The 19,798-nt window shown below is 54.3% G+C and overlaps 1 protein-coding gene across 2 annotated transcripts in view; it reads right to left on the minus strand.

The window, feature by feature from the left end:
- PSTPIP1 (proline-serine-threonine phosphatase interacting protein 1) overlaps positions 1–19,798 on the minus strand; it is a 47,628-nt gene that overhangs the window by 12,635 nt on the left and 15,195 nt on the right. For both annotated transcript variants that reach the window (XM_074328326.1, XM_019718524.2), the window contains 4 exons: positions 10,505–10,605; positions 10,066–10,140; positions 1,118–1,152; positions 786–892 (listed from right to left, as the gene is read on the minus strand). In XM_074328326.1, the coding sequence (XP_074184427.1) occupies positions 786–892; positions 1,118–1,152; positions 10,066–10,140; positions 10,505–10,539 (252 nt within the window). In that variant the 5' untranslated portion in view covers positions 10,540–10,605. The remainder of the gene's footprint in view (positions 1–785; positions 893–1,117; positions 1,153–10,065; positions 10,141–10,504; positions 10,606–19,798) is intronic.

The raw sequence follows: 19,798 nt of genomic DNA on the forward strand, positions 1-19,798 counted from the left end.
AAGAAGTGTTTGTGTGTACTGGCCTCCCCCTCCCTGTCTGGGGCACTCCTCTCATCACTAAGACTCTGAGAGCCTGAGCATGTACCCATCTGTTCTCCCATCAGGACACATGCTCAGCCAATTAAGAGTCTCAGGCTAGGGAGTGGGACCTGGGTTACAGAGGTCCCCAAGCCCACCTTCCACCCCACCACTGCAGCTTCCCTGACACGTAGCCTCTATCCTCTGCTTGCATCCGTCCCATACTGGTAATCTCACTTCCTCCCCATGGAGTCCCTCCATGCAGGGACAGCCATGCCCTACACACAGGTGAGAAGTCCCTTAGGATGGGAGGCACTCCCTGCAGTCTCAGTCTGCCCCTCAACCTCGGGCAGCCCCACAGAATGGTCACAGTGAATGGCTCCAGGTCTGCCTTTCTCCCAAACAGCCCAGATCCATGGGCTCAGGACAAGCTTCCGCTGACTCCCCAACTGAGGCTGCTTCCTTTGGATACCCCAGGCTGTCACTGCCCCTCTACAGTCTGCTGTGGCAGGATAGTCAATAAGACACATGTCTTCGCCTATTCCCGGTATGAAACAGCTTGGGGGAAGGACCGCCGGGGGGCTGCCAGGCCTGCGAGCTGGGCCCTTCCCCTCCTCCTTCAAATCAGCCTCGCCCCCAAGCCTGGGTGCTGACCCCACTCTCCATCAGCTCCCTCAGGAGTGTGCAGCTCCCACCACATCCACAGCATCGATGGCCACCTCCCACTTGGGGTCCTGGTGATGGGGAAGCACCCGGCGCTGCCTCACCTTCTTCCTCTGCTCCTTCTGCCTCTCTCGGAAGTCCTCCAGGCTGCGCAGCTCGTCACGCAGGGCCAGGGCCAGCTGGATGTGCGAGCTGCCCACATCCTCCATTTCTGGGGGCACAGTATGGGTATCGGCACCCCACATCAGACCTGATGGGCCTCAGCCACCCACTCACCCCACCTAGGCCAGCCTCTGTCACCCCCAACCCGCCGCCAGTCTCGCAGGCCTGTGTGAAGCCTCAGCTCCCCTCTTGGTGAGAATTCATCCACCTCTGTGTATGTTCCCAGAAGGTCCTATCACCCTGCAGCCTGGGGTGGGGGACAGTCACGACTTACGCTGCTTCAGGGAGTCAAAGGAGGCCCTCAGGGAGCTGCAAAACAGAGAGGCCAGGGTCAGCATAAGGAGGGCACAGCAATCCTCTAGTCCCAGCTGGCCCCAGGGGCTTTTATTTTGGCTGGAGGGCCCTAGGTCACTCCCTCACATAGACTGGCCTAGACCCAAGGGAGCCGGCATCCCTAGAAGGCAAGGCTCTCTCTTTGAAAATTGTAAAGCAGTCAAACCTCCCCATGGTGGCAGAATACTCCTGGCTTCAGCATGTCTTCAGGGTCCTCTCCCTCCCTCCTCTGAGCCCCTCCCCTGGCTGAGGCAGGAGAGGGCCGAGTTCAGACCTGGATTTAGGCGGGTGGCCTGGAGGATATTTTGGGGGATGCTGGATGGGAGGGGGCAAACAGGGTAGGGGTGTAGGAGGGGAGAAATGTGGGAGCGTAGGACAGGAAGAACAGGATAGGACGTGCAGGTGAGGACAGCAAGAAGCTGTCCCTGGCCCCTGGCTGGGGTGGCTGGGTGGACAGTGGACACACGTCTGAGAGGGGCCCAGGAGGGAAGATGAGCCATCCACTTTAGGGTGTGCTGAGAGAACTCGGCGGGAGGAGTCGGGAGGCCACTCCTGGGTGGGCACCAGGGGCAGCAGGGAGGGAAGAGGCTGGCACATGGCATGGGAGGTGGGGGGGTGACGCCCCATGTTAGGGGTGCAGGGGTGCCAGTTGGAGGAAATAAAAACACAGGACGCACAGTTAGATTGGAATTTTAAATGTAAATGTGCCCCATGTAACATTTGAAACATGCTTACATTTAAAAACTATTTGTCATTCATCGGAAATTCAGATTTAACTGAGCATTTTGTATTTTATCTGGCAGCCCTGCTGAGGGGACTTTTCCCCAGAGCCATGGACACACGTGGCCTGAGCACAGGCGTCAGAGCCCAGCCAAGACCCAGCTCTGCCTGCTGATATGGTCATGGAGCCCATGAGACAGAGTCAGAAACAGGGTCAGAGTGCAGGACCTTGGGTCAGAAACAGGACCGACGGGGCAGAGTGCCTTTCTCCGGCCCATCAGCTCTCGGGGACATGGCCGCTCAGAGTGGTGAGCTCCCTATCCTGTAGAGGAGGGAAGTGGCTTGGCACCAGCCTCAGAAACCAGGACCTGGGCAGGAGCTTCCTGCTTGGGACTCCCACATGCATGAGAAGCAGACCCTGGAGCCAGATGGTCTGGGTTCAATACAGTCAGTGCCACTCAGTCTCCGTGTGACCTTGGGCAAGTTACTTACTTTCTCTGTGTCTCAGTTTCCCCTTCTGTAAATGGGATGATAATAATAGCACAAACAGGAAGGTGGTGAGTATTAAATGAATTTATACATATAAATCATCTCTATTGGGACCAGGTTGTTGTGCAACCCTCCCCTGAACCCTCATCTGCACATCTCACCAGGCCTGGGGGCTCCCCAGGCCCCTGAACCAGACCTGAGCTATGCCTCCAAAGTGTCCCACCTAAGAGCTTACCCACTCTCGGGGTAAAATTATCTCTGCCTGTGTTTTTAGCCTCTTAATGAAGAAGGCAAAATCCGCTGTGGTTCCCCCTCAGCAGGATGCCAGAGGAGCCACAGTTAATCGAGGCAGATAGGGAAAATGAGGCCAGAGCATGGCCAGGCTTGCTGGGTTACACAGGGGCGGCAGCAACACGTCCCATCTCTGGATGCTTCCTGCTGCTGCCTTTGCTGCCTCTCTGTAGTTGTCTGGTTGTCTGTACCCCTGGCAGCCTCTCTGCCAAGCAGCATGCCCACCCCGTGGTGGCCACATGGCTGCATGGTGCCTGGCTGGGACAGCCCTGGGCTCCTGCCCTCAGCCGTCGCAAGGCAGGCCCCCAGGGACTCCCTGCGCCCATTGGACATTTAGGGAAGCTGAGGCCAAGGAAGAACAGCAACACCCTGGGACCCAGGCCTGGAGGAGAACTCGGGGGTCTTGTCAGTGCCAGTGCCCTTGCCCGAAACTAAGTGAATCTCAAAGTGTGGTCCACAAGCCAGCAGTTGCAGCATTACCTGGGAGCCTGTAGGAAATGCAGATCCTCAGGTTCCACCCCAGTCCTGAAGTAGAAACTCAAGGTGGGGCCCAGACACTGCTAACCAGCCTCGGGGGTTGCTGGTGTCCATCAGGTGTGACTTATTTAATCCTCACAACTCTGCCAGGGAGGGCACCATAATTCTCCCCATTTTATAGCTGAGAAAGACCAGGGTCAGAGAGGTGAGGAAAGTCCCCTGCAGCCACAGTGCTGGGAGAGGTGAGAGGTGGCCCCAGCTAGACCCGTCAGTGGTCAGTGCTGCGCTCTGCTTTGCCAGAGGAAAGATGGGGTGATCGCTGTGCTGGCCACACCTGCCCTGGTTGGGGTGGCGGTTTCTTCTCTGACAACAGCTCGTCTCCTTTCACATGCACACACTGCCTCAGTCTCCCCATTCGTGGTTACAGCTTCTCTAGGCAGAGTGTAGCCTCTCCTCCCCATGCCCAGCTCCATGCACACTGCCCTACCCTTCCCAGAGCTCGGGGCCTCGTGCTTCAACGGCCTGCTCCCCACCTCCTTTTGGATCTAACACCTCGCAGACACCTCAGATTAAATGTACAAACTGGACTCAGCACCCCACAAACCTGCCCCTCTTGCCGGGCTCCCCTCTTAGCAAAGGCCCCTGGTTGTACACACCAGAATGCAGAGCTGAGCCTGGTTCCACTCTGTCCCCTCTCCTGCACTACCTTCTTTTATACCTTCCAGAATCCTTTCAGCCTGCCTCTTACACCCCTGCCCATCACCTCCCTCTCTGCAGCTTCCCGCACATCAGCCATTTTTCTGCCCCACCCCCAATTCCTTCTATAGGCCCTGTTCCTTTTTGCCTCAGGGTCTTTGTACATGCTAACTCCCTGTGTGCAGTACCTTTGCCTAGCTTCTCCTTCTGTCCCTTCTGAGCACTTGCCTCTGTTGTCACTGTGGGCTGGTGCACCGAGTCTGTCACCTCACTGCACTGTGAGCCCAGTGAACAGGGGCAATGCCTGGTTCTCCTCCAGTTGTCCCCAGGCTGATACTCCAGAGCAACAAACTCAACACATGAATACCAAGGCTTTTCTTAACTCCAAACCCGCCTGTGCCCCCTTTCCTTGGTCCATGGACTTCGGCCCTCCCTCCCAGACTGGGTGGCTGGAAGGAATCACAGCCTCCGGGAGCAGCTGGCCCTTGTCTCCAGCCCCTAGATGCTAGAAGCCCCTGCCTGCGCTCACAGAACTGCCAGGTACACATTCAGTCTCTGTACCCACTCTGGGACAGTCCAGATGGTGACAAAGTCCATGCTCACCTCAGGCTCCCATTTGCCCCACGAGCTTGCTGGGCCGTGAGGGCTGCATAGATGAGGGTGCTTGCTCTGCCTGGGACAGCCAGGCAGGATTGCAGGCTCTGACCATTGCAGGTCCCCCACCTGCCCACCTCTGGGCTGCACACCTTCCTGCTTCAGCCCTGCCTGTTCCCAGTGCTGGCGCCGTCAGGCCATCACAATTCCACTCACACAACAGGCCCAGGATTCCACCTCTCTTTTTCTTGGCCCTAAACTTTCAAGGAGGTAGCCTCAGTTCTGTGGGTGACAGGAAGACCTCAGCTTTTCCTGCAACTAGAGGCAGCCCATTGCGGGTTGGCAAAGACTCTCCCCAGGGCAATGGCTTTAAACTCTGATCTTGTGGAAGATCTGGGGACCATTTGAAGTCTTTCTCTGCTCCATGAGACCCAGCAAAGACGGTTTATCTTAGCTATGCTCCCATTCCCGGGGATTTCCCCCTTGCCATTCAGAGAAACTATCACCAAGATCTCTCTGAGCTCTCCTCTATTGTGCCTCCATTGGCTGTCAAGGACAGGGACCCCTGCAGGCTCTACCCTCTGCTATCAGTCACTGGTCTCTTCATCCAGTTGCCCTTTAGGACTTGGTTCTCAGGACGCTCAGCCTGAACCTCTGTGCTCAAGCACAGTGTATTTAATGCATTTCCTGTGTAAATGTTGCCTTCTGTACTGTCCTCACCATGTGCCATGTACCACCTTAGGCCCCTGCTGTGGCCTCCCTGCCCCCTGCCCACCTGCTGGTAAGGAGGTGCTGCCTCCTAGCTGACAGGCGTGGCTCTCTCACCTCCCTGTACTAGAGGCTGGGCCTGAAGTGAGCTGCTGTCAGAAGACCCCTGATGGGAACAGGTCCCACCTATCCCGCTGACATCCTCAGTGATGTTTTCATTCTCTGAGCTCAGAGAAAAGGAAATTATTGGAAAACATAAAGAACAAAAAACTCTCGGGCCGGCCTGGTGGCTCAGGCGGTTAGAGCTCCATGCTCTTGACTCCAAAGGCTGCCGGTTCGATTCCCGCATGGGCCAGTGGGCTCTCAACCACAGGGTTGCCAGTTCAATTCCTCAAGTCCCGCAAGGGATGGTGGGCTCCGCCCCCTGCAACTAAGATTGACCACGGCACCTTGAGCTGAGCTGCCTCCCGGATGGCTCAGTTGGTTGGAGCACGTCCTATCAACCACAAGGTTGCCGGTTCGACTCCCGCAAGGGATGGTGGGCTGTGCCCCCTGCAACTAACAACGGCAACTGGACCTGGAGCTGAGCTGCGCCCTCCACAACTAAGATTGAAAGGACAACAACTTGACTTGGAAAAAAAAGTCCTGGAAGTACACACTGTTCCCCAATAAAGTCCTGTTCCCCTTCCCCAATAAAATCTTAAAAAACAAACAAACAAACAAAAAACTCTCCTGATAGAAAAACCACAGCATTTTAGGCTGTAACAAGTGGGGGTGAGGCGGGACATGAGGGTGTAAGGATTCAAACCCATGCCCCTTGGGGAGGCTGTTCTTGCTTGCGGGAATCACAGAGGGGCTCACAGGAAGCTGGCCCCAGCCCCGCCCCCCTCAATTCCCTTCGTTTCCTGAACCTATGTCCTGTGTAGCTTCTGCAGTGTGTAGCTCCCCAGCAGCCTACTTGTGGCAGATGAGCAAGAGAGGGAGGAGGTGACAGCATTCTGGGGAAGGTGGTACTTCAGCCAGACCTTAAAGGATGGCAGCACTGAGCAGGGAAGAAATGGGGCAGCAGCCAGAGCAAAGGCATGGGGGATAGAAGGGAGACTCAAGGTGTGCTCTCTGCGGGGTGGGATGTGTGTCGTAAGCATATCGCTCCGCCCCTCCACTACCTAATGCACTGAAAGGGCTTGTTGGGGTCTCTCAAGTGGGGGACTGGGGCTTATTTGTGCATCTTCCATTGCCACTGCCCAGCAGATGTTCGCTGAGTCAATCTGTGAAGGAGCTGAATGAGAAAAATTGTTTGAAGATGGGATAACCTCCTTTTAATGTATGTGGCTGAGACTCCAAGTCCGAGTGAGGTTTCTGGCCAGTCTGAGGTCAGGTGTGACGCAGAATTGCTATATCCTCAGGCAACAGAGGCACGGGAGGTCAGGCTGCTCTGCTCTTTTGGCTCTCACTGGGCTATCTTGAGGGTCAATTAACCCCCTCGTTCGTCTTTTCCCTGTTTACCACCCCCCCAGCCTGTGCACCCCAGTCCTCTGCCTGCCCTCCAAAGGACTGAGAAGCAGCACCCCATGGGACCTGGGAAGCTTGACCATGGGAAAGGCCAGGGGCTCCGGCCACTGGGGGATGGACCCTGAAGGAAGAAGTGCCAGCCCCCACACTGAGCAGCCAGGCTGCCTTTCCCAGAGGTGCCAACCCCAAACACACCCCCAAGAGTGTCCACAACACGGACGCGACCCGGGACACTATTCACTCTTCCCACAAACAACCCTCCAGGTGGGTGTGGGAATCGGGCGACCTGGTCTAAGCCAAGACCCTGACAGTCAGGCAAGCCTGACTGCTGGAGGTGAGCATGAGAGGGCTAAAAAGGGAGGTTCGGATGCAAAGGCCTGGGAGAGAGAATAAAGTCACCCTCAGTGTGCTGGACTGGCTTCAGGATGGTGGGGCCCTGTATTTTATCTATTTTTCCTTTTTTTTTTAGTTACAATTTATTGGGGTGACAATTGTTAGTAAAATTACATAGATTTCAGGTGTACAATTCTGTAATACATCATCTATAAATCCCATTGTGTGCTCACCACCCAGAGTCAGTTCTCTTTCCATCACCATATATTTGACCCCCTTTACCCTCAACTACAGCCCCCTCCCCCCTTACCCTCTGGTAACCACTAAACTATTGTCTGTGTCTATGAGTTTTTGTTCCTTCATTTGTTTGTCTTGTTCTTTTGTTGTTTTCAGTTTTATATACCACATATCAGTGAAATCATACGGTTCTCTGCTTTTTCTGTCTGACTTATTTCACTTAGCATTATACTCTCAATATCCATCTATGTTGTCACAAATAGTCCTATTTCAACTTTTCTTACCACTGAATAGTATTCCATGGTGTATATATACCACAACTTCTTTATCCATTCCTCTATGGAAGGACACTTTCATTGTTTCCATGTCCTGACCACCATAAATAAAGCTGCAGTGAACATTGGAGCACACATGTCTTCAGGGATAAATGTTTTCAGATTTTTTGGGTAGATACCCAGGAGAGTATGCTGGATCATACGGTAATTCTATTCTAAATTTTTTGAGGAACCTCCACACTGCCTTCCATAATGGCTGCACCAATCTGCATTCCCACCAACAGTGTATGGAGGGTTCCTTTTTCTCCACAGCCTCTCCAACACTTGTTACTATTTGTCTTGTTGATGATAGCCATTCTGACTGGGGTGAGGTGATATCTCATTGTGGTTTTATTTGCATTTCTCTGATGATTAGTGATGTTGAGCATTTTTTCGTATGTCTGTTGGCCATTTGTATGTCCTTTTTGGAGAAATATCTCTTCAGGACCTCTGCCCATTTTTTAATTGGATTGTTTGTTTTGTTGTTGTTGAGTTGTATGAGTTTCTTATAAATTTTGGATATTAGCCCCTTATTGGAGGCATTGTTTGCAAAAATCTTCTCCCATTCGGTTGGTTGCCTCTTTATTTTGTTGACGGTTTCTTTTGCTGTGCAGAAGCTTTTAAGTTTCATATAGTCCCATTCGTTTATTTTAGCTTTTACTTCCATTGCCTTTGGAGTCACATTCATAAAATGCTCTTTCAAACCAAGGTCCATAAGTTTAGTAACTATGTTTTCTTCTACGCAGTTTATTTTTTCAGGTCTGATGTTTAGGTCTTTGATCCATTTTGAATTAATTTTGGTACATGGTGACAGATAGAAATCCAGTTTCATTCTTTTGCACTTGGCTTTCCAATTCTCCCAGCACCGGTTTCACTAACCCCAGAACATGCCACTTGGGTCAACCCCAGCATTTGTTAAGCACCTACTGTGAGCAGTCAGCTGAGCTGGGAGCTGCATGGGGCATGGCCCTAAGGGAAGCAGCAGGTGAGCTGAGATGGTCCCACTACTGCTTGTCATTCACTCTCTCTGAATGTGCCCTGCACTTTCCCACCTCCAGCGTTTGTCCATGCCGGTCCTCTGGCAGGAAGGTGCCTCCCTTCCCTCTCTGCCTATCCCAGGAGATGCCGTCCCCAGTTCACCCCTCTCTGCCCTGTTCCTCTGACTGCGCCATGTTGATGCAGGTGGCAGGCAGGGACTCCTTCCTGATCACGTTCCCTCAACTGCCCTCTCCCCCAGGGGAAGACAAGGAGGGGCCACAACAGACTTCCATTAATTCCTCACCACGTCCCCTGCCCATTGGAGTGGGCAGGTGAGAACCAAACTCAGAGAGGTTAAGCGACTTGATCACAGTCACACAGCACACAAAGGTCAAGCGGGGACTAGAGTTCATGCCTTCTTACTCTTAGGGCTGTGTTCATGCTTTCTGATCTAATGAATGGACCCTTGGGCACTGAGCATTCATCGCCCCTGGCACATAGCACTATTAAACGTTCCTCTAACTCTTCCATGTTTCCTCTGGCTCAAGGTTGGAAGCCGGAACCAGGGTCCTCTGTGTCTTTAGAAGACCTAGAAAGTGTTCAGGGCACTCAAATGAGGGGATCTGGTTCCAGACATTGATGCTGACAGGATTCAGGGCCACTTTCCTTGGGCAGAGCCAGACACTCACGGGTTTGACCTCCAGCAGAGCAGGGGCAGGAGTCAGGGGTTGCTACAGCAGTCACAGGCTGAGGTCAGGTCCTGGGCTCCCAGGTAGGAGGAGGACTCAACAGAGCCTTTCAGACCTTGGAGCCCAATGCCCTGTATGCCCCTCAGGCTGGCTTGGTCCTTACCCACGGGAGAGTCCACACCTTCCCAAGGCAGCCCCTCCACTCCACTGTCCTTCAGCCATCCTCAAAGCATCACTATCTCCCTGTGCCCTCCCTGCCTGGCAGTCTGCATGCAGAGACCCAGGCTTGGGGCCAGAGAAGCCTGGCTGCGTCACAGCAGACCTGCCTCTATTACCTCTCCTACTAGCCAGGCCTCAACTGAGTCCCGGGAGTCTCTTTATCCTTCAAGGAACGTTGTATTATCATTGTGCCTCGCTGAGGAGGAAATGGAGACACAGAGTGTCAGCGACCAGCCAAAGGTCACACTGCTGGTGGTAAGGAGCTGGCACGGGAATCCATGCGTGCCCCAACTTGCAGCCCAGGCCATGCCAATGCTACAGGGAGTTCGGGAAGTCAGTGGAGGGCCTGCCAATGGACTTTGGGGAAGCTGCCCAGGTTGTATGAGCTGTGCTGCAAGCACCAAGGACAGATGGCCCCTGCTGCCCTGTTCAGGGCCTTACCACTGCTCAGACCATTGGATTTTCTCCCATACACAGAACCTCACCTCCCAGTACCCAGGAGGGTTGTCCTCCAGTCACCCCAGCTCTGGGAGCCATCCACACTCTCCCTGGCCCTCGCCAATCCATCCTAAACCCTGTCTAAATGCCAAGAAAGTGCCTGGCAAAGGAGCAGGGAGCCTGAGACCTCTTACTTGATCTCCGTCTGGCCACCTGCTTTCCGGGCGATCTGCACCAGCTCCTTCCCGTACCGCTCCTCTGCTTGGGCCCTGCAAGAACAAGGCATGGTCACTGCCTGTGACCTTGACTTCTGCTGGCCATGGGTCCCTCAGACGTCTGGCAGGACCGGGGGAAGCCACCCTCTCAGCCTCCGTGGCAGGCTGTCCGTCCAGGCTCCTCCTTGAGAAAGTTAATCCCCCCAACTCTTCCTCTAAATAAATGTTGGTCAAATACAGGTACATTTGAAGGGACATCAGATTATTTGCCCACAGTGGGGAGACCCACGTCTGGGGAAACACAGGAGAGCCGCACTTACAGGGATGCGCTGACAACAGTGTGGCTGGGATGGGGGCCCCGGCCGTTTCCCAGGCCTTCCTGCCTCCCCTGACTTCGCCTACCCTGTCTGCTGCTCACCTCTGCCTCAGCAGCTCCTCCACGTCCTTGCACATCTTCCTGCCATCCAGCAGCCGCTGCTGCAGCACTTCGTAGCCTGTGTGGGCGGTGAAGTCCCTGCACTGCAGCACAGGACAGAAGGACGCATGAGGGTCACACCAGGCAGTGGGGGTCACAGCCTGGTGGGGACCCCTCTGACCACCTCTCCATCTGCCTCCATCTCCCTCATTCAGGCACAAGCTCTTAAGATTCAGGACGTGCCTTCACACAGGCACACAGTAGGTCCTCGCAACACATCTGTGGAGGTACCAGGTATATAAGTGAAGACCCACCTGGAATCAGAGCTCACAGTCCAGGACACATCAACTCCAATACAAGACGGCCGCGGGGAGGGCCACCACCAAGACCCCTTGAAGACAGACAGCCTGGCAGGGTGCCCAGCAGGGCTTGCTCCTGTCACCATCTCAGTAGCCCTAATATCTCAGCTGTCTCCGTAAGAAAACGGAGGCCTAGACCGGCGACATGTAACCTGAGTGACACGGCTCAAAAGCTGTCTGGCTCAAGTCCAAGCTCTTTACCTACACACTATATGGTCTCTCTGTGGGCTCAGGTAATCATCTTGCAGCCACCTAGCAAGGTGGCAATGAGGCTGACCTCAGTCAGGATGGGGCGCACCCAGGCACATCTATAGAGCATGTGTAGGACACCTCACACACCTAAGACACCGAGGACATCTGGCAAACCCCGGGTCCACCTCTTAAACAGGGCAGTGAGGGAGGGGCCTCATAGGGAATCCAGGACGAGATGCCTCTCTGCCACCTGCCTGGCTTTTACTCAGCTTCTCCTGGGGTTCCTGGCCCATCTGAGTTTCCTTTCTCACCCTTTGGAGTGGTCTTTGAGATGCTGGTGTGGGAAGGGAGGTCCTACTCAAGGATTATGAGGGGACATAGGGTCTCCTAAGACATTTCCAGGCCTAGGGAGTGGGTCCTAGGGTCAGGCAGCCCCCTTCCAGCTCTCTGGGCATCTAACTGCCAGGGGAGGGAGTTGCATCCCTGTGGGGACAGAGCCAGGAGTGCAGCTTCCAGGCTCTCGGCCTCACGTGGAAAGGTGCTGGCTCAGGTAGTAAGTGACCATCAACTATGAGTGAATGGCCATCAGCTGTGGCTAGTTGGCCATCAGCTGTAACCAGTGAGCCATTGACCACTAATATAACTGCCGTGGCTACGCTAGCAAAAAATGGGGGCTAGCAAGAAGATGGTGGCTGAGCCTGCAAGCGTGGATTGCAGTTAGCAAGGGGTTGGTTGTTTGGCAGAGACAAATGGACGGCAGGCTGCGGATTGTGTGGCTCCTGCTTCCTGTGTCTCCAACCCAGCCACCAGTGAGAATATAGTAGTATGACTCCCCCATCTATGGCTCCGTGGGTGTTCCTTTTTGGCCTCACCATGTCCTGCATTCTTATGCGGGGAGCGGGACCAGAGACCCCACATGACACCCTGCATGACAATCCCACAAGGAGGTGGTGACACATACTGAGAGAAGGGGCTTTCACATCACTGGCTCCCACATTCATTCTTGAGGAAAGATCCCCAAACCCTTGAGGTCACTCAGCCAGGCAACTGCAAATCAGGGCAGGCCCTGAGATTTGGCACCTAGTGTCTTCTTTTCCTTCCCCACAAACCCCCAAATCCTCAGAGACTGGGGAAATGAGCCCGCATTCCCAGATATCAAACACCACAGCCCTGTCTCAGAGTTCAGAGACTAAGGGAAACTTTCACAAGGCCACACGCAGGGATGGCAAGTCTAACCATCTCAGAGTCAAAAGTTGGGGGTGCTCCTATCCCTGCCCCATGCCTCCCCTCAAATACTGTTACGGGGAGAGGCAGGGGAGGAGTCAAAATCAGGAATAGGCACTGTGAGCTAGGTTTAGGAAGGGAAGGTGTTCTCCAAGGCCTACGGAGAGTCGGATGTGGTAGGAAGGGCAGAGATGCCACTAATGACAGACAGCCCCATGTCAGGCCTGACCCATCCTCATCAAACTCAGAATAGTTCTCCAGGCCTGTAGTACGCTTAGGACCCCAAGCTCATTCTTTCCTCCGTAAGCATCCCTAGAAATTCCTAAGGCCCAGGCTCAGCTGCCCACAGGGTGACAAGCACGGTGTGTGGGCCCTGGTTGGCCACCCAAAGCCCCGTCAGGGAGAAGTTGTCCCCCCAGATCCTCTGCAGTCCTGTCCTGGAGCCCAGGCCAGCTCCAATGTCCAAGCCAGTGTTGCTGGGCCAGTGTTTGTTTGGCTTTTGTGGGTAGCCACTTGCTCACTAACAAGCCAGCAGACCATGGCTTCCTGCCCTCAGCCTCTGCCCTCCCTCTGGACCCACAGGCCAGAAGCCTGTGACAGACAAGAAGGAAAATGAATCTGGAGCCCCAGCCTCCTGCACTCTCCCAATGAGGGGGTCACTCTAAGCTGGACACAAGCACTCAAGTCTGAATTCCCCAGATCACTAGAAGGGACATATCTTGTCCAGCGCCCCTCAATCCTCAGGGAAACTAAAACCCAGAGAAGGGAAGAGCCTGGCTGAGGTCACACAGACAGAGGCAGGACAAGGAGATCTGTTTTATTGTACGATGTCTGTGGGAGAGATGGCAGGGAGTGACCAGAGGACATTGATGGGTCCAGCCCTGGGGCAGGACACCCTCCTCTTCCCTGCCAGCCCCATGCCCAGCCCGACTTTCCAGGTGAACCCCTCTGTCCTTATTCAGACCTTCAGAGTATAAAGAGAAGCAAAACCAACCTCGCTGGCCATTCTGGAGGAGGCAGAAGGTGGTGAAGGGCCCTGCAGGTTGGGTCCCCAGGAGCTCATCTCCCCAAAGTACTAGAGCTTGAGAATCTTGTCCAGACTTTGCTCACAGCCACGGTGGTGCTGGCAGGCCGATGGCTGAGTGAGCTACCGTTACAAGTGACTAGCCTGTTCCGAGGAAGTGCCTGCCTCCACAGGGCTACAGCCTCCCCCAGCCTGCACCCTCATCCTTCACCCCCACTCCAACCAAGTCCTCAACGGGATGAGCTGTGACTCACTACTCACAGCCGGGTAGTCAGGCTCAATATGCTGTTGAGGATATGAGTTAACCAATTATTCAGTCAGTCAGTCAGTTGGTCCTGCAGGCTCACAGTCCCAGGCCCTGCACCAGCTCACACCCTTCAGGGCTCACCAGGCCTTTCCTTTCCCACACCCACCCAGCTCCTTGCTGGTCCCCCATTTTACGGGCTCACGCTGACATTTCCACAGCCAAAGCTCCCAGAAGCCAGGGCCTTCACTTCCTTCTGTCTATCCATGGCCTCTGTCACATGAAATGTTCACGTGGCTTTGTGAAGTCGCCATGTGTGGAGTCTACCTGCGTCACACTGCACCCAGAACAGCACAGCAGTTATCTCACTGGGAGCACACACCCAGGGGGGTGAGGGTAAGTGGTGAGGAGGCTCCAAGAGAGGAGAGAACTCTGCCTGGTCACTCAGCGGGTACAGGTCAGAAGCAGGGATACGAACTCAGGTAGGCCTGTCCCCAAAGCTGTGTACCTACATCGGTCATTCAATAGACATCAAAAAAAAATATTCAAAAAATAACTTGAAAATGATTCCTCAAATTCTCTCCACCTCAAATCACAGCTGTATTTTGGACGATCATTCAGTGACCATGGAGTCACAGAGGCCAGCTCTGTGTCCAGGTTGGGCCAGAGCAACGCCGCCTTGGAGAAGGGCTGTGCTGCTTGGAGGACGAGGTACTGACAGCCAGCAAGCATCCAGAAGCCCCACAGTGTGGCATCGAGGGCACTCCACCATGGGGGAAATGCCAGTCTCCTCCTTTGGGAGCCTTGCTTAAGCAAGATATGGGACCACAAGCCCTACACACAGGCTGTGTGAACATGCTGGGCTCCACTTTCCCCATGGAGGGGCCAGGTTGGGGCAGCAGGTTGGGGCACCCAGGAGGAGGTGCTCAGGAAAGTTCTGGGCAGGAGGAAGCCCATTCCTGCCTCAGTGGTGAGACACTGTGGGCAAAGCCTGGGAGCCCTGTTCTGCTCAGGGATTGCTTCCCGCTCTGGGTGGATGTGCATATGAGCCATTGTCCAGGCCTGAGAGCTGGCCCTGCCATGCCCCACTGGATGGGTAGAGAAGCAGCTTCTGTACCCACCATCACTTCCTCCTTTTCCTGCCGGTGTCACTCTTGGTGGCTGCAGGGACCAGGGCCCTGAGCAAACCACTTCCCTTCTTGAAACCTGGTTTCCTCATTGAGGAAGTGGGGGCAGAGGCCAACCTACCTCTCTCCTGGCCCTGATGGCCACCCCTCTTGGGCTGACTGCCAAGTCAGGGAGGGAACAGAAGCCTGGACAGAGTTTTTCGGACTAGATATGAGTTGACACCTCATCCTATGAGCCTGATTGTCCCAGCCTCTACTTCCCTCCCTGTAAAAATGGACTAATACTTTCTACACCTCGGGGTGATCTGAGAAGCCAATGAAATCATGTGTGGAGGTAAAAATAGTGACCAGAGCTTGCCCTGAGGCAGATACTGGGCAACGGATGATTACCGTCACGTGACAGCAGAGGATAATGGAACCCAGAGAAGTTACCTAATTTGTCCAGGGACCTGCAGAGCACAACTGGAATTTGAACCAAGCTCTCGCAGGCCAAGGTTTTGGCTCTTAACCTCCCATTCTCTCACCTCTCTGCAAAGCCCCAAGCTCAGTGGCTGTTTAGCAAGCAGTGGGTTCCCATGTCCTGCCCCATCCCTGCCTGCTGCCACCACCCGCACCAGATAGAGCCTTTCCACAGCTGTGGCCAGGCTGGAAAAAAGGCGTTATCTCCCCACCACAGCCCTCACACAACCTCCCCCACCAGAGGGGCCATTTAAAAGGCTGTGGAACCTTTTTCAAATGCTCCATTACATGGAATTCCAGAATACAAAGTACATCAGAGGACAGCTAAACCTTTAACCTTGTAGGGAGATACCTGGGTTTTGGTCCCAGTTTCCATCTGCTAGGAATAAGCTGGATAACCTTGGTAAAGCCCCTTGCCCTCTCTGGGCCTTCCTGGCTGCACAGTGGGTATAAGGGTGGGAAGAGACATTCAGTTGGCCTTCCAGCAGGGAAGACAACATGTGTCTGCTGGCTTCTGGAAGCCATGGCAACTAATGGCGTGTCTTACCTAGAGAAGTCTGAAGTTGGGAGATGGGCTAGTGCTGCCTGGGGGCTGAGGGAAGAGAGTGAGGCGGGGTGGGGGGTGCTCGGCCTGTCCAGGAACTGGCACTGATATTTTACCTGGGGACGAAGTGGGAGCTGCGGAAGCAGAACTCTCCACCCTAGAGAACTGACAGGGAGCGAGGAGGCACCAGAATAAGCTGTGTGGGGTGGACTGCTGGCTGCAACTGGGAAGGCTCAGAGGCAGACACCAGCAGGAAAGGAGGGATTCTGGGGGTGGGAGTGGGGGTGGGGAGGGTCAGCTAAGAACCTGCCGAGGTGGCCAGGAGAGGAAAAGCTGACCTGGGGTGTCATGCAGGGTGTCATATGCTGTCTAGTCCTACTTCCCGCATAAGAACACAGGACATAGTGAGGCCAAAAAGGAACATCCACGGAACCATAGATAGGGGAGTCATACTACTATATTCTCGCTGGCAGCTGGGTTGGAGACACAGGAAGCAGGAGCCACACGATCCGCAACCCGCTGTCCACTTGTCTCTGCCAACCAACTTCACTTGCTAGCTGCAATCCGCCTCTCCGCAATCCGCAATCCACACTCTGCCCCCAGCTAGCTTAGCCACGGCAGTTATATCAGTGGCCAATTGGCTAACGGGTAACAGCTGATGGCCATCTACTACCTGAGTCAGCACCTTTCCATGTGAGTCCGAGAGCCTGGAAACTGCTCTCTGGGGCTCTGTCCCCACCTGGGGGCATCTGCCATCTGCTGCACTGTCACGAGCTACAGGGAAATAAGACCTTTCCCCCTTTAGAGTCCTGACCCAGGCCCGCCCTGTCCATGGAGACACTGGATGCAGCTGGCAGTGAGTGTGGACAGAAAATGGCAAGTGAAGACACAGAGGCTGTTCTCTGTCCCCATCACAGGCTCCCAATGCACAGCTGGGGAACTGAGGCGCCTTACACTGAGTGAGAGTGAAATTTTGCTTTTAGTTTGTTGAACTGGAGTGAGTTTTACCTGAACAAGACTGGAAAAGCTCTGACACATGCCCGGAGGTGGGGAAGAGAGATCCAATAGCAGCTTTGGAAGGTAGAAGAAGGGAAAATTGCTTCCTACTTGCATGCTACCAAGTTCAAAAACCAGTTTGTAAAATGCTAACCATTCTTCTCAAAAACTTTTCTTGTGTCTGACATGCTCTTCATTTGATAGGCTCTTCATTTTTTAAAATCTTTCTTTTTTAAATCATCTTTTCCTGGTGGGAGTGCAGACAGAACAGGGAGACTAGGCTCTCTGCCTCTCATCTCAGAAGCCTCAGAAGACAAGGACAATTTTGGACAAGTGTGAGGGGCAGCGCAGAGCTGGGTGTCTCTGCCCTCTCGCCTCTCACACCACTTTAACAGTAGGGACTTTGGCAGCCAGCAACTAGCTTACTGCTGCTTGTCTTCTAGGGACTGAGTGAAAAAACCATCAGGATTGTTAGGAAACCTGAAGCAGTGAGCACTGAGCTCTCGAGAAGGCAGCTCCATGAAAGCAGATGGGCCTATCTGGATCTCTGCTGGGTCCCAGTGCCTGGCGTCTGCACAGCAAACACACTGGACAGAGAGCTGAATAAAGTGCCTCAGAGAGACCCTGGACAGGACATGGCTTTATGACTGCTGGCTCCTGAGGTGCCCATGCAGGGGACCAGACCACTCGCTTGCAGATTCAATGACTCATTACCCAGCCCCTTTAAATAAACCAGACAGACCCATCCTGTCTACTTCTTACAATAGTATTATTATCCCTGATGTACAGACATAGAAACTGAGGCTCAGAGGGGACAAGTCGGTGAATAGCAGCCAGGCTCCTTCCGCTGCCCCTCAGCTATTACTCCACAGTGGGGCTCCTCTCCACTATCACTGTTCAGCAGACTGAGGAAGGCAGAGGACCAAACAGTCAGGTATGGCTTGGAAGGATGGATGACCAGAGACTTCAGTAGGCACACCGATTGCTTACCCAGAGCGTCGCAGGAGGAAGGATGGTGAAAGAGAGGGTCCCAAGCTCAGGCCCTTGAGGAAAGTGTGTCACCTGCATGCAGACTTTTGTGGGGCCACCAGAAACACAGAAAATGTCTCTGGTTGGTATCCTCAGAACCCTAGTCAGGACTCACAGGGGTAAAGACAGGGAGGCCAACTCTAGGTCAATACAAGGATGGGCTTTCCAGGAGCCCAAGTGGCCCCGGATATGGAATGCAGGGGAGCTGCTTGCATAGGTGGAGAGCACCCCATCACTAGCGGTCTGCAAGCAGGTTGGGGGTTCCACAGAGAGGCTGTGTCCTTGCACTGGGTGTTTTGAGGGTGTTCGTCCCCTGACCCAAGGATTGGAGGGAGTCTATGCAAAAGCAGATAAATGTGAAGTGATTTGCAGCTTTTCTGAGGTGGCCCAGGTTAGGCGTCACAGGGAGAGAGCCATAAGCTAAAGAGAGACGTTTGTGTTTAAAGAACAAAAGCACATAAAATGTGGTTAGATGAGCTACTCTCGGTTCGGGCTGATAGGAGCTTGAGATTAGAAATGTGTTTCCACTGACCCCCAGTGGGACAGTCGGCCCGCAGGGCCTCCCAGGGCTCCTCACCAGGGCAGCAGAGCAGCCTACAACTGGGGAGCCTGCAGGCCTGTACCTGACAGTCACCCTGCAGTCCTCCGGAAGCCCTCTGTGAACAGTCAGGGGCTCCCAGAAATCGCACATATCTGGGTGAGGTTTGGTGGGTGGGCAACACAAGCTCCAGAAGAGGACCTACTGTATGTGGGGGGCCTCGTATGTCAGTAATACTGACTGCAGGGGGCTATGGTTTGAGGACAGTGAGGATGAGAGAAGTTATATAATTTGTCCAGACTCAAACAGCAATTGTGTGGGTGTGCTGGCTTTCAACCCAGGTCTGTCTGGCATAAACGCTTTGTTCTTGCAAACAGGCCTCTTCCATGATCAGAAAGGAAAGGTCTCCACTACCACTCCCCTCCCCCAGTCTGTGAAGTACCGCCTACTTCCCCTCTGCTCTCTCAAGTCTTAAAGGCCCAGCTCAATCCCCCACTTCTTCCTCCTGCTTTATGAAATCAAAGTGTGTAGAAAAGTCAGAACAAGAGGCAGGCGCGTAGGTGTTGGGCGTTAACACAAGTCCGGGGAGAGTCCTGGTGGTGGGAATGAGCCCCTCGGGTTTATGAACCTGGAAGTCTGATACGCAGACACTGAGAGATGTGAGGGAGCTGGGTGGGGCAGGTGTCTGCAGAGGCAGCCTGAGGCTAGCTGGAGGAGAGCCCTGGGTCCAGCAGAGTAGGAGCTGACAGGAGCCAGGGCCAGGTTCCAAGGAAGGAAACTGGGTGGCAAGTGCACAAATACAGGCCAGTGCCCTTGATGCCTTATCACCTCTAAGCCTAAGAGAACCCAGTAATGTCAGGACTGTGCTGTCATCGCCCCATTTCACAGATGAGCAACTGAGGCTCAGCAAGGTGAGTGGCTTGCGCAGGTCTCACAGCTCCTCTGTGCTGCCCCTGCCAAGCTGATTCAGCAGTGGGGGCTGACTATGATCTAGCAGTAGGCAGGGCAGGAGGCAGATGCCAGTGGCCAAGAGCGAGGGCAGGTGGGGAAGGGATGCAGTGGGACCCAGGAGTTCATTGGTGGAGGGAAGGAAGGAACTGAGCTTCCCAGACCCTGAGCCTGGAAGAGATTCTGACCCCTTCACTGAGGACAGGCACTGTTCATCCCCTGCCCATGGCTGGCCACACCGGGCTCCTTGCTGCATAGGCTCCAGTTTGGGGGGGGGGGGCAGCCAGGGAGGGGGGACCAGCCCCAGTGGAACAGGGACTCTTCCTGCACAGCCCGCTCCCCACCCCCCACCCCGCCTGCACCTGCCAGGGGACGCCCCCAGGGGAACACTGCCCATGGAAAAGGTCCAGACACCGGGTGTGGGAAGAGCTCAGCACTGGTTTCTGGTCCCGGCAGTTCCATGCACAATTTGCCCTTAACTTCCTGAGCACGGACTCCTTCCTCTCCTCTCTGTAAAATGAGTGTGAACATAGTGCCCACCTCCCAGGGACTCTGAAGACTAAATGAAATAATACGCATAGGAGTCCACAAAGGGCGTCCTGACGCTTAATGA

This window comes from Rhinolophus sinicus, linkage group LG03, assembly GCF_036562045.2.
Source record: "Rhinolophus sinicus isolate RSC01 linkage group LG03, ASM3656204v1, whole genome shotgun sequence".
NCBI lineage: Eukaryota > Metazoa > Chordata > Mammalia > Chiroptera > Rhinolophidae > Rhinolophus > Rhinolophus sinicus.